Here is a 17,262-nt window from a genome sequence, read left to right on the forward strand (position 1 = left end):
ATTCCATTTGCCCTAAATTGAGTCGGATCGATATCAAATTTTTTGTTGAAACGTGACTTGAATTTAGCGATCTATCTGATCCGAAACTAAAATGAAAAAACTGTTTCAATTGGTAGAGTTCTTTTTGGGCTTATATTAATTAATAACAAATGGATTTAGGGTTTAGGGTGTTTTGGGTATTATAATTGCTAGCCGTATGATATACTCAGTATAATAAAATCTCTCCGGTTCCTACCCGTAGATGTAGGTTGACACACTGTAAAACCTCCGTATTTTTTATTTACCTTCTTTTTCATTTTCTTGTAACACTTTTGTTACTGTATTATCCTATTTATAATAAAATAAAATTTTATTTTTAAAAATATTGAATGTTATCAAATATAATAATTTGTACAAAAATAAATAAATAAATAAAAATTGTTGTATGTATGTATGTTTAAGAAAGGGGCCATGTGGAATGGTGTTTACATCTCAATGAGACGAGAGTATCGGGTGAGAGTGAGAACCCGTGACATGTTTCCTTACCACCCTTCTTCTGGGCCCCCACAATCCTTTATCCACACATGACAGTTATAACTGTAATGCTATTTTCATATTGCTCCGTGGGTAGACTATTTTTTTTAGTGACAGTAACGGACTTTTATATCATTAGTGAAAATTTTTTGTTGTTTTAGTCTTTCGGCACCGGAGACATTCGCGTGGCTCACCGGAAGTCACATATCCCGCAAGGTCAACGACACCTGGCGGATACGTGGATTTTACTTTTTTAATTGTTTTAATTTTTTTTAATTGGACCAAATAAAAAAATTAAAAAAAATTAAATTTTAAAAAATAAAAAATAAAATAAAATCCTCGTGTCCGCGGACACGTGGCCTCCGACGAGCCACCCAGGCGTCTCCAACACCAGAGAACTAAAACATCGAAAATTTTTCACTTATAAGACTAGTTTGCGACATGCTCCACTTACGAGACTAAAATGATAAAGGGTCCATTTACGGGACTAAAAAAAAGTGAGCCTGTCGCAAACTAGTCACATAAGTGAAAAATTTTCGCTGTTTTAGTCCTCCAGCGCCGAAGATGCCGGCTTGCCGGAGGTGACGTGTCCGCCAGGTCAGCGAGACCACTGACCTGGCGGACACGTGTATTTTTTTTTAATTTTTTTTAATTTTTTTTAAAACTTATTTTTAATTTATTTTAAATTTTATTTTTTTATCTAGTACAATTAAAAAAATTAAAAAAAATGAAAAAAAGAATAAATCCACGTATCCGCCAGGTGTCGCTGACCTGGCGGGACACCCGGCGGACACGTCACCTCCGGCGAGCCACGCGGATGTCTCCGGCGCCGGAGGACTAAAACAACGAAAATTTTTCACTTATGGGACTAGTTTGCGACAGGCTCCACTTACAGGACTAAAATGATAAAGGGGTCCAATTACGGGACTAAAAAACAGTTTACCAAAAAAAAAAAAAAAAGTTTACCCTTACTCTATTAGTCATAGTACAAAGTTTTAGATAATGTGTAACTAGTAAGTAATTAAAAAAAATATTAGTTAAAAATAATTATGATTTAATAAAAGTAATTATAGATTAAGATTAATATGACTAAATAGTTTAATTAAACTAAAAATATATATAAATTTTAAAATATAATTAAAGTATATAGTTGTATTTATATAAAAAAAAAAGACAAATTGTGAGACAGATAAAAATAAAATTATGGGACAAATTAAGTGGAACGGAGTAAGTAATATTATCATTAGAGTTTGAAGGTTTTTTCTTTTTTTTTTTAAGTTTGAATTTAGATTAAATTTTCTTTTGTTATTAAATAAATATACTAAATGTTGTGTTTGTTTTGTAAAATAATTTTTAAGAAAAATATATATTTTTTTATGTCAAATGTAAATAATTGTGTATATCTTAAAAAGTAATGAATATATTTAATTTATTAATATTTTTTGGTAAAAAATATGTGGAAGAAAAGAACAGAAAAAGCGTACTACTTTTGTTATGTATCAACGTAATCATTTATCTACCTTTCTTTGTTACATGTACTGAAAATATTTTTTGATATAAAATAAAATATTTATTAAATATAATAATTTTATACAAATAAGGATAAATAAATAAATAATGCAGAAATATAGCTGAAAACACAAATTAAGAGTTTTATGAATTTTTTTTCTCAAATTTATATTATTTAATCTGCAATAGTTTTAAATATTATATTTAAAATTAATTTTCTATTTTAAATATAATATCAAATATTATTTCACAAAACAATTATAAAATTTAAAATTAATTTTCATATAATTTTCAAATTGTTTATTATGCAATATTGCATTTTTCATAGTGAAATTATGCACAATTTTTAATAATTAATTAAGTAGTCGACATTATTATTATTATTTCAAATTCGAATTTTTTATTTAGGGTTAGCTGTTAGCTGATTCAATTATCTGGTTTAACTAGCTGATTCAATTAGCGGTTTGTATTAAAAGTGTTTGGTAAAACAATTGTTTGACATTAGCCGTTTATACATAAAATGACTATCAAGTACATTGATATGTTATTTTTTAAAATATTTAATTTTGTTCATTTTGGTTTGAAATTTATAAGAATTGTTGTTATTAATTATTGAAAATTATAAAAATATTATAAAATATTTATTTTTATTTTTATTATTTAGATCCAAGAAATTTTTTTTACTAAAAAATAATAATTTTTTATTAAAATTATGTAACATATAAAATAATAAATCTTTCGTATCTATATTTTTATTATGTTAATTATTATTTTAATATATATAAATAAATTAATAACCTTTGTTTTTTCTATTTTATTTAGTTTTAAATTATATATTTTACAAATAAAATAATTTATATATAGTAATAATAATTATTATTATTTTAAATTTACAATAAAAATAAATATATAATTTAATAAATTAAATATATTATAAATAATTAATAAATACTGCTATAAAAATATATTTATATGTAAAAAATAAATAATTAAGTTTCAAGGGTAAATAAAAAATAATCAAAATTAAAATGAAAAAGCTCTTTCAAAAAGCTGGGTAGACGAGCTTTTCAGAAATTAGCTTTTTGGGTCCAAAAAGCTATTTCAAAAAATTAATTTACCATCAAACAGCTAAAACCTTTTCAACCCTAAAAGCTCTTCAAAACGCTGTTTCCAAACACCCCTTATTATTATTATTATTATTATTATTATTATTATATTGTAATTTGAATTTATAAATATAATAAAAGCGCTGGATTTGATGAGAGGAGCACTACAGGCCCATTACTTAAAAAGGGATATAGCTCCTAAAATTCTTTATATATAGCATTAGGTTTTTTAGTTTTTATAAAAGAAACTACAATAAAAATTAATATTTTAATGAAATAAATAAATTTCATAATGAATTTTTATTTTTTTTTATATAAATTAATTATTTAAGTAGGAGTATTTTTTTTAAATAATTTTATTCATAAATTTACTAATATATATGTTCAATTGTGTTTTGTTTTTATTGTTCAAATAAAAAATATAAAATCAAGTATCTACAAAATAAATAAATATAGTACATCCAATATCACTTAAAAATATTATTAATATATAAACATAAATATAAATTAATACACATCAATTAATCTAAACTAAATATATGGAAAATTTTATTTTATTAAATATGTAAATATTATAAAAATATTTTAATTACTTGTAATCCTCCGTCTTTAACGTTACAGATGACCCTTCTCTTTTTTTGTCCATTTATAAAAATTTACTCATTTCTATATCTTTAATAAATTTATCTATCTTAAAAATATTTATATCTACTTAAAAATATTACTCATTCAGTTCCAAAATTATAATTTTAATTGGGTTGGACACTACGTTTAAGAATATTGATATTATATTGGTAATTGGTAAAAAATATACTTAAAAGATTTTTTTTGTCCTTGTGAGTGTATTAGTTGTGAGTGTATTAGTGTAAAAAGTAGTGACAATTGTGTAATAAAAATGAAAAAATAAGAGTAATTTTATGGTGATATGATTATTTATGGAAATAAGACTATTATTTTATGACAAGACAAAAATAGTAAACAAGACTATGATATTGGGATTGAGGGAGTATATAAAAACTATTTATGTGTTGTAAGGAGAGATAAAGAAAGATAATGTAACAAAAATAGTGACATTTGTTATAAATAAATCATAAATGTTAATGAAATATTTAGTAAAATTATTACTTTATAATTGCGCATCGTAAAATAATAATGTGGTATGGACAAAATATAATATATTTCATATAAAAAATAGTAATATTTTATTGCTAATGAAATTATCTAATAAAATAACATCAACAATAACAACGCAAAGCAAAGCCCGAACAAAGGTAAAAGTATATAAATAATTCCCCCATAAGAACGAACAACACATTTCCGAGTTCTTTGCTACACCAAGTCAATTTTGCTTCCGTTTCTTCTCAAAGTAAAGATGGTTTCTCTGAAAGTTCAGCACCGCCCACACAAGGTGGCGCAGCCCAATCTCCGGCCACAGCGCTGACGGCGAGTACAGCAGGCAGTTCGTGGTCTGCCACAGCAAGAAGTTGCTCAGCCTCGTCTCCCCGGAAGTCCTGATCATAATATCCGGATCCGGAGCCACTCCCATCGACATATGTTTCTCCACGTCCGCTAGCTTGATAATCTCCTCATCTTCATCTTCGTCTTCAACTTCATCTTGTCCGTTGCATTCGCCATTTTCTTCCCCCTCGACGACAATGTCCCCGTCTTCATCTTCTCCTCCGATCACTCCGGCCAATCCCAACTTCTCGTCGCAAGAAACTTGAGCAGCATTCGTGATCTCATCCGTCGAAGTATAGGCGACGCAGATGAGAAGAATGCTGTTGCTGTTGTTCGACGTCGCCTTCATGGCGCGCTCGGCGGCTGCGCGGACGGGATCGTTCAAGAGCTTCAAGTTCCCGATGAAATAGACGCGCACGCCGTACTCGTTCACGAGGCTTTCTTCCTTGATCAGCCCCTCGATCTTCTCGAGCATAAGATCCATCACCGACTGCACTTCCTCCGGCCGCCTCCTGAAATTGTCGATGCTGAATGCGTATATCGTCACGTACTTCACCCCGAGCTCGTAGCAATACTTCATTATCGACATTAGAGCTAGAAATCCAGCTCGGTGACCCATCCCGTCGCCAAGATTGTGCTTCTTCGCATACCTCCGATTCCCATCCAAAATGAAGGCTAGATGCCTCGGAACCGGGCCAATGGACAACACCCGAAACAGCCATTTTCGCATATAGGAAACTGAATTCCCCAAAAATTTAACACCAAGATTATCCTTCTTTCTGTCCATTAACAGATAAGTAGCCAATACCCGCGCCTGCCCTGCGCCGTATTCGACAGAATGTATTCATGTAGCAGAATTATTCAAGTAAAATGATACAGAGTGATTCATGGCTAGTCACAATGTAGAGATAAAAATGTATCAAGTGATTGATTGTTGTTGTTCATAATGCAGATGAATTTGTTTTTGTTCGAATTTATTGATTTTTAAGCATGATGTGGTCTAAAATGCATCGACAATTCAAATCATAGCAACATTTTATTGTCACTCAAATCAACAAACGAAACCTAAGTGGATCAAACTCAGCCCTAATTGCACATAAACTACGAATCATTTAGGGGCAAATTTTGAAACAAGAGATTTCTCGGAAGCAGTTCTGATGAAATTGAGGATTCAAATTTCATTTTGACGATCAAACTTCTTCATATCGCACAAATCACTGTCAAATTGCATCCCCCTAATTTATTCCATTGAATTTTCAAAAGATCACAAAACCGCCATTCCCCGATCAATGCTACCTACCTACGTTACGTACCTTTGCTGCTGAGTATTCCGAGGAATCAAAAACAGAAGAACAACAAACCTGCAACCAAAACCAAAAAGAACATTGAATGAAATGAAATGTTTCAGTGAGCAAAAATGAACTGTGTGCCGTAACATCAAAACGATATTATATCATTGAAGCAAGAACTATGCAAGGCAAAAGAACACCCCCACCCCACGCTCACGCTCACGCTCTTGGGATGGCCAATTGAGAACCAGAAGGAAAGCAATGGCGGAAACGGTGGAACTCACGGCAGAAATGGAGAGCGGCGCTATGGGGAACTGGAAATTCACAGTTTCTGTGCTGTGTTGTTTTGTGTGGGTCCTTCAATTTCCGCTTTGTGTATATATATATACGATTTTTCGGCAAACTTTTGAAGTAGGTGGACCAATAAATCAAAGATTTTATTATTATTATTTTATATTTGTGGAATGATGTGAATTAATTGTTTTATTTAATGTAATTAGGTGGTTTTATATGTATGGTAAAATTTATCATCAGATTCAAGAATGTGACCACATCCTATTTGATACAAAGGAGTATTTTATGTAAATCTTATTGATTGATTGTGACGTTAATGGAAAATTATTATTGGAAAATATAATCCAATGAGATATGGACAGTTTAATTGAGGAAATAAAAATTAATAAAAGGAGGTACTTACGGCTAATCATCAGTTAACCCTGTCTATAATATAGATACATTTGGCCATTCGATATTTTGCTAATTGAGTCAATAATTTGACCCAATTAACACATATTAATAAAAATAAAAATAAATATTTTATGGCATATGTTAATAGAATACTTTCTTTGTTTTAAACAATAGACACATTAGGTTCCATTTAATTTGTTCTAATTTTTTATTTTTGTTTGTTCTACATAATTTTATTTTTTTATATAAATATAATTATATATTTAATTATATTTTAAAATTCATAATTTATAATTTTTTATTTTAATTAAACTATTTAGTCATCTTAATCTTAATTTATAATTATTTTTATTAAATTATAATTATTCTTATTAATACACTTATTATTTACTTATTAATTACATATTACCTAAAAGTTCTTAGCTATATGAGACAATTTAGTTGGGAAGAAGGGTAGTGTTATATTGATAGTGAGTGTAAAAATATTTTTAAAAGATCAAAATACTCATACATATAATTATTACAAAAATTGATGATAATTTTTTTTTAAAAAATGAAGATTAAATTAACAAAAATAAAATAGAGCTATAGAGCTATTATTTTGAAACAGACAAAAATAATAAAATAGACAAAACAGTATAATTTTAGGAATGAGAAAAAGAGTCTAATGGTGAAGCCATTAATCTATTCTTCTATAAAAAATTAAAATTATTTTTGTATTATTATATGATTGAAATGAATATTTTGAATGGATAAATAAAAATTATTAAAAAATATTTTAAATTATGACTGAGAGACTATTAACTAGTCTAATACAAACACTAGTGCAACTTTCAATCCGAAGCTTCGTGCGTAAATAAATACAGATGAACAATGGAGACAACGATAAGCTATGTACAAACATCGAAATAAAAATAAGAACAAAGATGATTCCCGAATGTGCAATGCCATGGAAGAAAGCTTGTAAGTATATATATATATAGAAAGGCAGTTCTACCCGAGATTTCGTCGTCGTCGTCGTCATCGTCGTAGTCTATTCCAAAGCTGCAATGGCTTCCAAGGCGATCACAACCTCTTTCATGGAGGGCCTCTTATTGTGCTCTCTCTCCAAGCATCGGAACGTCAGGCGAGCGAGCTGCTGCAGCGCCACCACCGAGCACTGCTCTTGCAGCCGCGCGTCGACAATCGCTTTCACCTTCTTCTTGCACGAGAGCTTCGGTTTCATCCAATCCACCAAGTGATGCCGTCCGGCGGGGCGACGAGTGTCCACCGCTCGAAGCCCCGTCATCATCTCCAGCACCACCACGCCGAACCCGTACACGTCGCTCTTTACGTATAAATGCCCTTTTGTTACAAACAATACAGATCAAATAATTGAGTTCGAAACAATGGAGATATGCATATAGATGGCAGCGTTACAACACACAATGTCTTAACAAACAATACACAATATTAATATACTCTCTCTGTTCCATAACAAGATATTCATTTACTATATTTGCATCATTGCATTGTACTCAACATTAAAAATAATCTTATATTTGTATAATTTTTTTTGACAAATGACATTATATTAGTATTATAAGACACTAATAAAATTCATTTTCTCTTGATTTATTATACGTTTTGATATTATAATTAATATTCAATATATATACACTAAAAGTAAATAGATACTTAATTACGGGACGGAATGAGTAATATAAATACAGCTCATGAACTAACAACGCATAATATAGTTTCACATAACACATACAACTGATTAGGCACATAATATACTTTTATCAATACATATTGTGTATAATAAAGACATATGTTGTTTCGCTATTTTACGTGTGCTAATTTGAGAGAGAGATCTCACCCGTTGCGACGTATTCAGGCGCCGCGTAGCCGACTGTCCCCATAACTCGCGTCGTCACATGAGAATCCCCGCCAGATGGCCCGAGTTTGGCCAATCCGAAATCGGAGATCTTGGCGTTGTACCCCTAAAATCCAAAGAGGAATAACAATCACAAAAGTTGTCATTTCATTTCCTTACGAACAAACTAAAGAGATCTTACGCCGTCGAGGAGAATATTTGATGCTTTGAAGTCTCGGTAGATAACATGCTTGTCCGCGGCGTGCAAGAACGCGAGGCCCCGAGCTGCTCCGAGCGCTACTTTGAGGCGTACGTCCCATGAAAGTGGTTCGATGGCTGCACCTCCTGCACATCCAAGAAAACCAATTACATATAACCTCGACTACGCGATCATTTGACCATATAGTATGGTATCGATCTGCTTTTCGCCAAGAAATAGCTTCTCACTTCCAAAAAGATGGTTTTCGAGGCTCCCCTTCGACATAAACTCGTAAACGAGCAGAAGCTCTCTGTCTTCCCAACAGTATCCCAAAAGCCTCACTAAGTTCGGGTGCGAAAGTTGCCCCAAGAAGATCACCTCCGACTGCATTCAGCAACTTATCGATGTAGTAAAATTCGATTCTATAGGATAACAAGCTTCGATTATCCAATATTTTACGCAATCGACAACTAATTAACAATTCAACAAGTTGAAGCTAAGCAATGGCATCCATGGTAGGTATATCATACCTGCCATTCCTCGAAACCTTGTGTGCTCTCGGGGTTCAACTTCTTAACGGCGACCAACATTCCGGTGCCCTGTCTAGATGGCGCGAGGGTCTTCGAATCAACCCATCCTCGGTACACTGCCCCGAAACCTCCGATTCCGAGCATCATGTCTGGCTTGAAGTTACGTGTGGCACTCCTCAATTCCGAGAATGTGTACATCTTCAAATTGGACAGCGGCATTATTCGCCCTGGATCGCCGTCGCGGGAAGCAGCCGGAAACTGGCCGAGGCCACGGCTGCTGTTTGTGGTTGTGAAAAGGCTTCCGGCATTGTTGAAACTAGACGACGTACCTAAGTTATGTAGAACACAGAAAATGCAGGATTAACTAAACACAATCATTTTCAAATTCAATCGATTCTCTGAGGAAAGCAATCCAGAATTGAAACTCAAACAATACCGAATGAATATTCATCTTCATCTTCAACAAGGTAATTTAATGATTTGTCCAACAATTGAGGTTCGCGAATTAAAGGTAACTGCTCCATCCTCATGAAGTTCGCGAATCAAAACGGAAATAGATTATACCTGAAGTCGGAGGTCTGGTAGAGTTAATCCGACCATTGGAGCCATTAGCAGGACGACATCCGAAGCAATTCCCCATAAGATATCAAAGCTCGTCAAGAGATCTTCTCTGCACTGTATATATGCGAAAATTACAGAGAGTGGAGGAGAGGAAAGGATGACGATGAGGAAGACGACGATTATGATGCGAAAAGTCGTTCACGGAGGAGTTTGGGAATGAATGCGTCTGCGACTGGAGACGAGATTCATGGAAATGTCTCGGCGGTTTCGATGCCTCAGCAATTCTACGCGCCATTGACATTTTAGGTGCTTCATTCACTTCATTGAAGGTTGGGAATGGACGGACCCACCCTCCCCACCATCGCCATCACCACTACCATCGCCATCACCATCACCATCGTAGTACTTCTTCCTTGTACCGCAAGGTTGAATAATTTTCCTGCTTATTTTACTAATGATTTCACATTCAACTATACTTCAATCTTCAGAGTATCCATCCTTTCACCCCTATACATTCGTCAAACCTGCACTTTCTTGTTCGCTAAGCTGGTTTTGATGAAGAAGAAGAAAAAGAGTAAGGAGGAAGAAATTGAATTTGAAGATGGAGAATTTTTTTTTTTTATGTTTGTTTTTGTTTTATGTCTTCTCTTTTTTCGATTTTAAATTTTAATAAATATTAATGTAACTAATCACTTTTGATCGACTTTAATTTATTAAAATTATTAACGTAGACTATATTCAATGTAACGCTTTTATCAAATCAAAATAGAACACAATACGACCAATAACATCAGCACAAAGTCAATGCTAACACAGGCACAAAGTCAATACTAAAAATTAAAAATACTTCCTCCTCCATGTGTCCACATTTTCATTTTATGTACTCGTATCTTATGAAAATTGATCATGCACCTTAATTTTATTTAAAATTTTTTAATTAATAATTTTATATAAATATGAGATTATTTTAATTTCAAATTATTTATATTATAAAATAATTATATTTACTGATACATCTCAATTATTTAATTATAATTATAATAAATTTCACGTGTTTTACCATAATACTCTAGATAAGACAGAAGGAGTAAAATAAAAGACCATCTACTTCAAGAACTTTATCTGAGTCAACTATCTTTTTATTTTTATTATTTTTTAATAAAATATATTTTATTTTTTTTGTGTCGAATACATATTATAATTATACGGATGAATGAAGTATTTAATTTTACTAAATTGGGATAGATCAGCCACGACCCGCTATATAGACTCGGGCTCAACACAGTTCACTAACGGTGTGTTTGTTTGAAGGATTTTGGAGGATTTTCACTATTCATCCAATTTTTTTCCCCCAAAAATATCAAATCAAACACCTATTTTTCATTTTTTATATTATACTAAAAATCAATTTTACATTCAAAACATCACATCAAACCCTATTTATATCACATCATACAACTATTCAAATTCAAAATTTTTACTTTTCAAATTCCAATCCAAAATCCAAACCCCCAAACAAACACACCCAAATTTTTACAACTTCTTTTCTACCTCGTTCTTCTTCCTCATTCTTCTTCATTCATTTTTTTTAATTTTAAATCTACTAAACAGAACATAAATCAGAAATCTAAAATTTCTATTTGAAATCAAAATTTAAAATAAATTTAAAAAAAAAAAAAAAAGAAAGAACTTACTGCAACAAAAAAATTAAAAAGAAAAAATAAAGAAAAACAAAAAATGGAAAAAAAAAAGATAAAAAAAATTGAAGGAAAAAAAAAAAAAAAAAAAACTGATATTCAACCCTTTCTTTGTGTCTCTTCTTTCATTTCTCTTCTTTATTCTCTTTTTTTTCTTAATGAAGAAAAAAAAAATGGGGAAAAAAGAAAAAAAAAAGAAAAAAAAAAAAGAAACAGCTAGAACTGTTATGACCTGAAAAAAAATTAGAGAAGAAAAAAAAATTGAGGAAAAAGATGTGTGAAAGAAAAATTTGGAAAAGAAAGAAGGAAGAAAAAAAATTATGAAGAAGAGAAAAAAAAAGAACAGAAGAGAGAGAAACCATATGGACATAACAGTCTAATAAAGCTAAAATTTAACGTCGACGACATTGTGATTTAAAAGAAAAGCAAGCGTGCACATTTTATAAACCACAAATAAATTTTTTAAAATTTTAAAACTACAAAAAATTTTCAGCACTGAGGAATTTTTTTTGCTATTTTGAAAAAAAAAAACAAAAAACAAACAAAACAATCAAACACATCATCAATTCAAACAAATTATTTTTGTAAACCCATGCTCTTAAGAGTATTCTGTTACAATATTCCACTAGATTTGCTCTAACCAAGCCAAATGGAATGACAAGTTGTCGCATGGCCGGCCAAAGTGCAACTATTCATAATCTTAGACCAAGTAAAAACAAAACTGTGTTCTTTGATACGGTTAAGATCCCAATTGGAATCGAACAAAATAACATTGAAAAAATGACATACAATATATGATATTGGTTTAAATATCCCATATGTTAAAAATCAATCATAGGACAAATTATATAAACCAATATCATATACTATTCATTCATTTTCTGAGTCATTAACTTATAATTCATATGAGATCTATATTAGATATGCCATCGACACAGTAACTATTAATTCAACACACAATTACAGAAACCTAAGTTCTTGATCAGACCACAATCAGCGCCTCCATAGAAACTACAATGTTTAACATCTAAAACCTTGATACTGATCCAAACAAAAATATCCCATCATAACCATACATGTCTGCAAATTAAAATCTGGATTTTGGAACAAAGACGTATGAATACAATAATAAATGCAACCACCACAAGAATCATACCACATCTTTCCAAATCCAATTTAAATAGAAACATATATAATTTAAGAAGTGTTATTCCTTTCATATGCAAGCATGGCATTAAAATATAGAACAGAGAATAAAATCATATTGCATTGCTCCACTAGTAGGAAACTTCCCCAAAACCAGATTTATGCAAATAAATTAAGAAAAGAATAATGGAAAGATATTACTGCACTAGCTAAGGAGTGGATTATCATTGAACAAGTGCATCTTAAAACAGTACATAACCAAGTATAAACCCATCTATTTTAATTTTTTTTTCTTTTTTTTTTTTAAAGAAAAGCAAGAAACCCACCAGAGTGTAGTAGCATCTACCTTGTTGTAGTGGGGGTGGGGTGGGGTTTACTTGTTTGTACAATAAACGAAGAACTAAAACACAGCCTTACTTTTCACCAATTTTTTACTCGTCATCATCTTCATCATCCTGCATGTATATCCAAAATGAAATTACTCATCAAAACAGCAGAAAAAAAATACTCATTAAAAGAAGTGTGTGATCTGTACCTCTGCACTGCCTTCCTCATCGTCCTCTTCATCATCGTTGACTTCAGATCTAGATTTGTCGGACTCTTCCTCGTCCCCAGGTCCGTCGGCCTGCAATTCAATTAGTATAATCTTTTTCAAAGTTGAAAATCGGTTTGCATGATTGATTGTATTGAAGATCTGAGTGAGATATTACTAATTTCTTGTTGTACGCCTGGAGGTTTTTTTCATACTCTGATTTTCTCTTATCGGCTTTAGCTATGTAAGGAGCTTTTTCCTGAAACAAAATTTTAGGAAACTCAATAATTAAGAACAATCCGTAAGCTCTGACAATTTACTTCGCCGTCGGTGAAACGATGCTTACTTCATCTGACATGGATTTCCATTTTTCGCCTCCTGCTTTACCGACCTATAATAATTTTTCAAAGACAAAATTCTAAACTCAGAAAATAAACTGCAAGATCTTCACAAATGATGAATATAAAGAAGAAATCACTCACGGCGGCAACGGATTTGTTGTTAGGGTGTTTCTCTTTGTACGTCTTCCTGAACTCCTCCCTTCGTTAAATAAACGACATATTCAACACTTCGCGTACCGAAACCAGACGAAATTTCCACGAAATAACATATAAACAAAAAAGGTAAAACATACATGAAAACGAAGAAAGCACTAGCAGGCCTCTTAGGCTTGTTTGGATCCTTCACTGGCTTCCCCTTCTTCGCCGGCTTTTTTCCGGCTGCAGCCGCTCCTTTCTTAACAGAAAGTCTACAAAGTCCACCATGGACGAAAAATCAACACAAAAACAAAAAATACCAAAAACTATAAATCAGATCTTAACCAAAAATTGAGTCAAAACTCACTTCGCATCGGATTTTTTCGTCTCCGCTCGCGATCTACCTCCCTTCATCGCTTCGCTGCAAAACAACAGCGAAAAAAAATTTAAAAAAAAAAAAAAACGTTTAAATCGTCTCGAAATGGTGCGGATTCAGCGGCGAGCAGCTCGGAACTGACCTAGAGAGAGAAAACCAAAAGACGTGGAGATGCGGTCGCCTTAGCTTTGCCCTTCTTCGAAATCGCAATGAAAGCGAGTGTACGTATTACCGTGTAAAGTATAGAGATAGATATATGTGAAGGAAATGCTTTTTTTGAGAGGACTCAAAGGGAAAAGCCCATCAAAAAATCCTTCCGATTTTTATACAAGGCAAAATGGAAGCGCGGGTTCGGGCGGGATTTCAAATTCCTACTGCCACGTCATCGATCCGCGCCAAACACATCGCAGTGCTGTGATTGGCTGGGATGTTGACCTCGCTCCCCCTCTCCTGGCTTTGTGTTTTCTATGTGTTTGTTGTGAAGGCCTCTGAGCCGTCCGATGGAGTGCTGGCAGGGCATCAGGGTGATGTGGCGTGATCTTGGGAATTTAGTGGTTAGTGTAGGGGGATTGTGTAATGACCAAATTAGACTTTGTGAAATGACGGTTATGGGCTCCGAGTGGTCGTTGGGGCTTTTTATTTAAACAAATGTGGATAAGCTTGATGTGATCGAGATGGGTGCGTGGTATTGGAGGCTCTTTTGGTAATTTGCGTCTAAGATATTTTCGATCTCAATAATTATCTTGTGTGATAGACTGAAAGTGCTGTTTGGTAGTAGCATTACAGAATTAGGATTTAGGACGCAATGTTTGGTAGCGAAATTATGTACTGTGCTATGTTTACATAGGCTATCTTCTTCCATTAAAAATTTTTCTGCGTATTTTTTTTTTAGTAATATTATATAAAATATATTCATACAAAATATATAGTAATCTATTTTAATATAAAATATTATATTTTATATTAATGACATTTTTCATATCTGTCATAAAATTATTTCAATTTCAAAATAATATAATGAATAAGGGTGTATTTTTTTTCCTATTCAAAAAAAAAATACTCCCTCTGTCCCATAAATTAGTAAAAAGTACGGATAAAAGACGTTTTTGTCCTTATGAGTGTATTAGTGTAAAAAATAGTGGTAATTGTGTAATAAAAATGAAAAATATGGGTAGTTTTATGGTGATATGTTTATTTATGAAAATAAAACTATTATTTTGGAACGAACAAAAATAGTAAATAAGATTGGGACGGAGGGAGTATATTTTTTAAAAAATATATATTATACCATTCACTAATTTTATACTCCCTTCATCCAGAAATAAAGTAAATATTTATTTTTGACGCGGTATTTAAGAAATATTATTATTTTAATTATAGTTAGTAGTTAAAAATAGTGTAATAATATTTTTGCTCTTGTTTTTTTGTGTAAAAATAATGATGTGATGTAAAGTAAAAATATTTATAAAAAAAAATAATCTACTTAATAAAATATTTACTTTATAATTGAATATCTCAAAATAAAAATATATATACTTTGTGAACTTACGGCGGGTTTGAAGGAGTATGATTTACACAATTACTTCTCTAGTATAAATATATATATATATATTTACAAATAATTTCACTAAACAAATACACCCTTTTTTTTTGTACGAACACCATGCTTTATTATTAACTCTTAAATAATTTTTTATAATACCTACTATGATGCACCATCTATATAAAAATTAAATAAAAATGCTTCCAAGTCATAATTGAACGATGAATCCTCCAAATATGCTTATTGGTGCATATGAATTGATTTTTGATAAAATTTTGATGGTGATTTAATTGCGCCTTGTATGAGTGCAAATCAAATTATTGACATATTATAATATTTAAAACTAAAGGTAAAATCACACTATTCAATCTACTAACACATCTGATGAACTGATAAGCATTCTCATAGCCAGAATCTACCATGCATGAATAATAATTTATTTGTATATTTGTTGCCTTGAAGTTAGCTAATGTAGAAATTGAATTGAGATTTATTTTGATATAATTATTGACTAAATTTTAGTGATCATACCTAATCTGGAACTCTAAAGGTAGGTCAAGTTAAATGTCGTGGATTAACAATTGCTCTGTGTTTCTTCTTCTTCTTCTCTTTTTTTTTTTTTTTTTTTTTTTTTTTTGTGCATGAATTGTAGAATAATTCAGAAACTACCTATCTCTGCTGATATGTGGATAAATTTTGATGTTATTATTCATTTATTGTTAAATTAAATGAGATTGAAACCAACTATAATAAACAAATATAATACTATATTTATTAAAGTCGTATAGAGTTTCCGAAGTGAAATATATGAAGGTTAGCTAATAAGAAATGGAAGATACAAAAAATATATAGAATTGAATGATGAATCCTCCAAAAATACTTATTGGAGCTTATGATTTTATCAATAATTATTAATTGATTGGAGATAAAAAAATAAAAAATAAAAAATAAAAAATAAATAAAATTTGATGATGGTATAATTGCACCTCATATGAATGCAAATCAAATTATTGACACTTTAGTGTTTACTGTTTGAAAGTAAAGTTAAATTCACACTATTCAATCTACGGACACATCTGAGAACTCATAGTCATAAATAATAATTTATTTGTATATTTGTTGTCTCCAAATTAAGCCAATGTATAGATTGAATTGATATTTATTTTGATATAATTATTAACTAAATTTTAGTTATTATGCCTAATTTGGAACTCTAAAGCTACGTCAAGTTAAAGGTCCGATTGGATTAACAATTGCTCTCTGTTTCATTTTATTTTTTACTATTTTTAGTGTGCATGAGTTGTTAGATTAATTCAGAAACTACCTATCTCTGTTGTTGTGCGGGTCAAATTTGATGTTATTATTCATTTATTGTTTGATTAAATGAGATTGAGACCAACAATAATAAACAAATATAATACTGTATTTATTAAAATCGTATAAAGTTCCCGAAGTAAAATAGACGCAGGTATGTGATTAATTGATGAGAAATAGATACAAAAAAATATATAGATTGAACAACGAATCATCAAAAAATGCTTATTGGAACCGATGATTTTAAAATCAAGAAGGATTAATTAATTGGAGAAAAAATTTTGATAGGTGATATAATGGCACCTTATATGAATGCAAATCAAATTATTGATACACTATAGTGTCTACTGTTTAAAAGTAAATTTAAAATTGACACTATTCAATCTATTGACAAATCATAAATATTCTTAGAGTCAGAGTCTACAATAAGTGAATAATAATTTATTTTATGTTTGTTGTCTTGAAGTT

At 31.1% G+C, this 17,262-nt stretch overlaps 3 protein-coding genes across 4 annotated transcripts; all 3 read right to left on the reverse strand.

The window, feature by feature from the left end:
• Nucleotides 1-4,355: 4,355 nt before the first annotated feature.
• Nucleotides 4,356-7,683, reverse strand: LOC127240241 (dehydrodolichyl diphosphate synthase 6-like). Its single transcript, XM_051258798.1, has 3 exons — nucleotides 7,560-7,683; nucleotides 5,900-5,947; nucleotides 4,356-5,400 (listed from the first exon to the last, which is right to left on the reverse strand). The coding sequence occupies exons 1-3, from the start codon at nucleotides 7,584-7,586 to the stop codon at nucleotides 4,468-4,470; spliced, it is 1,008 nt and encodes a 335-aa protein (XP_051114755.1). The 5' UTR covers nucleotides 7,587-7,683; the 3' UTR covers nucleotides 4,356-4,467.
• Nucleotides 7,596-10,654, reverse strand: LOC127240240 (probable serine/threonine-protein kinase PIX13). Of its 2 annotated transcripts, none has more exons than XM_051258797.1 (6): nucleotides 9,714-10,654; nucleotides 9,150-9,478; nucleotides 8,868-9,003; nucleotides 8,623-8,765; nucleotides 8,424-8,547; nucleotides 7,596-7,906 (listed from the first exon to the last, which is right to left on the reverse strand). In XM_051258797.1, exons 1-6 carry the CDS (start codon nucleotides 9,787-9,789, stop codon nucleotides 7,596-7,598), a joined length of 1,119 nt encoding a protein of 372 aa, XP_051114754.1. In that variant the 5' UTR covers nucleotides 9,790-10,654. The 2 variants fall into 2 exon arrangements, with proteins under 2 accessions (XP_051114754.1, XP_051114753.1); XM_051258796.1 differs by lacking the exon at nucleotides 9,714-10,654 and adding an exon at nucleotides 9,586-9,702.
• A 2,176-nt stretch (nucleotides 10,655-12,830) lies between these two features.
• LOC127240242 (HMG1/2-like protein) lies at nucleotides 12,831-14,240 on the reverse strand. The gene is made up of 8 exons (XM_051258799.1): nucleotides 14,080-14,240; nucleotides 13,929-13,982; nucleotides 13,720-13,833; nucleotides 13,568-13,625; nucleotides 13,432-13,476; nucleotides 13,264-13,344; nucleotides 13,089-13,178; nucleotides 12,831-13,008 (listed from the first exon to the last, which is right to left on the reverse strand). The coding sequence occupies exons 2-8, from the start codon at nucleotides 13,973-13,975 to the stop codon at nucleotides 12,985-12,987; spliced, it is 459 nt and encodes a 152-aa protein (XP_051114756.1). The 5' UTR covers nucleotides 13,976-13,982; nucleotides 14,080-14,240; the 3' UTR covers nucleotides 12,831-12,984.
• Nucleotides 14,241-17,262: the final 3,022 nt, after the last annotated feature.

Source organism: Andrographis paniculata, unplaced genomic scaffold (assembly GCF_009805555.1).
Source record: "Andrographis paniculata isolate CXL003 unplaced genomic scaffold, ASM980555v1 Contig79END, whole genome shotgun sequence".
In the NCBI taxonomy this organism is placed as follows: domain Eukaryota; kingdom Viridiplantae; phylum Streptophyta; class Magnoliopsida; order Lamiales; family Acanthaceae; genus Andrographis; species Andrographis paniculata.

What these genes read in the sequence shown, in the direction of transcription:
- LOC127240241 (XM_051258798.1), bottom strand. Translation starts at nt 7,586, where the DNA reads ATGACGACGACGACGACGAAATCTCGG. An exon ending in CGACGACGACGAAATCTCGG is followed by an intron (nt 5,948 to 7,559) that starts GTAGAACTGCCT and finishes TTTTGGTTGCAG; the next exon opens with GTTTGTTGTTCTTCTGTTTT. An exon ending in CGGAATACTCAGCAGCAAAG is followed by an intron (nt 5,401 to 5,899) that starts GTACGTAACGTA and finishes GGCGCAGGGCAG; the next exon opens with GCGCGGGTATTGGCTACTTA.
- LOC127240240 (XM_051258796.1), bottom strand. Translation starts at nt 9,679, where the DNA reads ATGAGGATGGAGCAGTTACCTTTAATTCGCGAACCTCAATTGTTGGAC. An exon ending in TGAAGATGAATATTCATTCG is followed by an intron (nt 9,479 to 9,585) that starts GTATTGTTTGAG and finishes TACATAACTTAG; the next exon opens with GTACGTCGTCTAGTTTCAAC. An exon ending in CAAATATTCTCCTCGACGGC is followed by an intron (nt 8,548 to 8,622) that starts GTAAGATCTCTT and finishes TTTGGATTTTAG; the next exon opens with GGGTACAACGCCAAGATCTC.
- LOC127240242 (XM_051258799.1), bottom strand. Translation starts at nt 13,975, where the DNA reads ATGAAGGGAGGTAGATCGCGAGCGGAGACGAAAAAATCCGATGCGAA. An exon ending in AGGCGTACAACAAGAAATTA is followed by an intron (nt 13,179 to 13,263) that starts GTAATATCTCAC and finishes ATTGAATTGCAG; the next exon opens with GCCGACGGACCTGGGGACGA. An exon ending in ATGAGGAAGGCAGTGCAGAG is followed by an intron (nt 13,009 to 13,088) that starts GTACAGATCACA and finishes ATATACATGCAG; the next exon opens with GATGATGAAGATGATGACGA.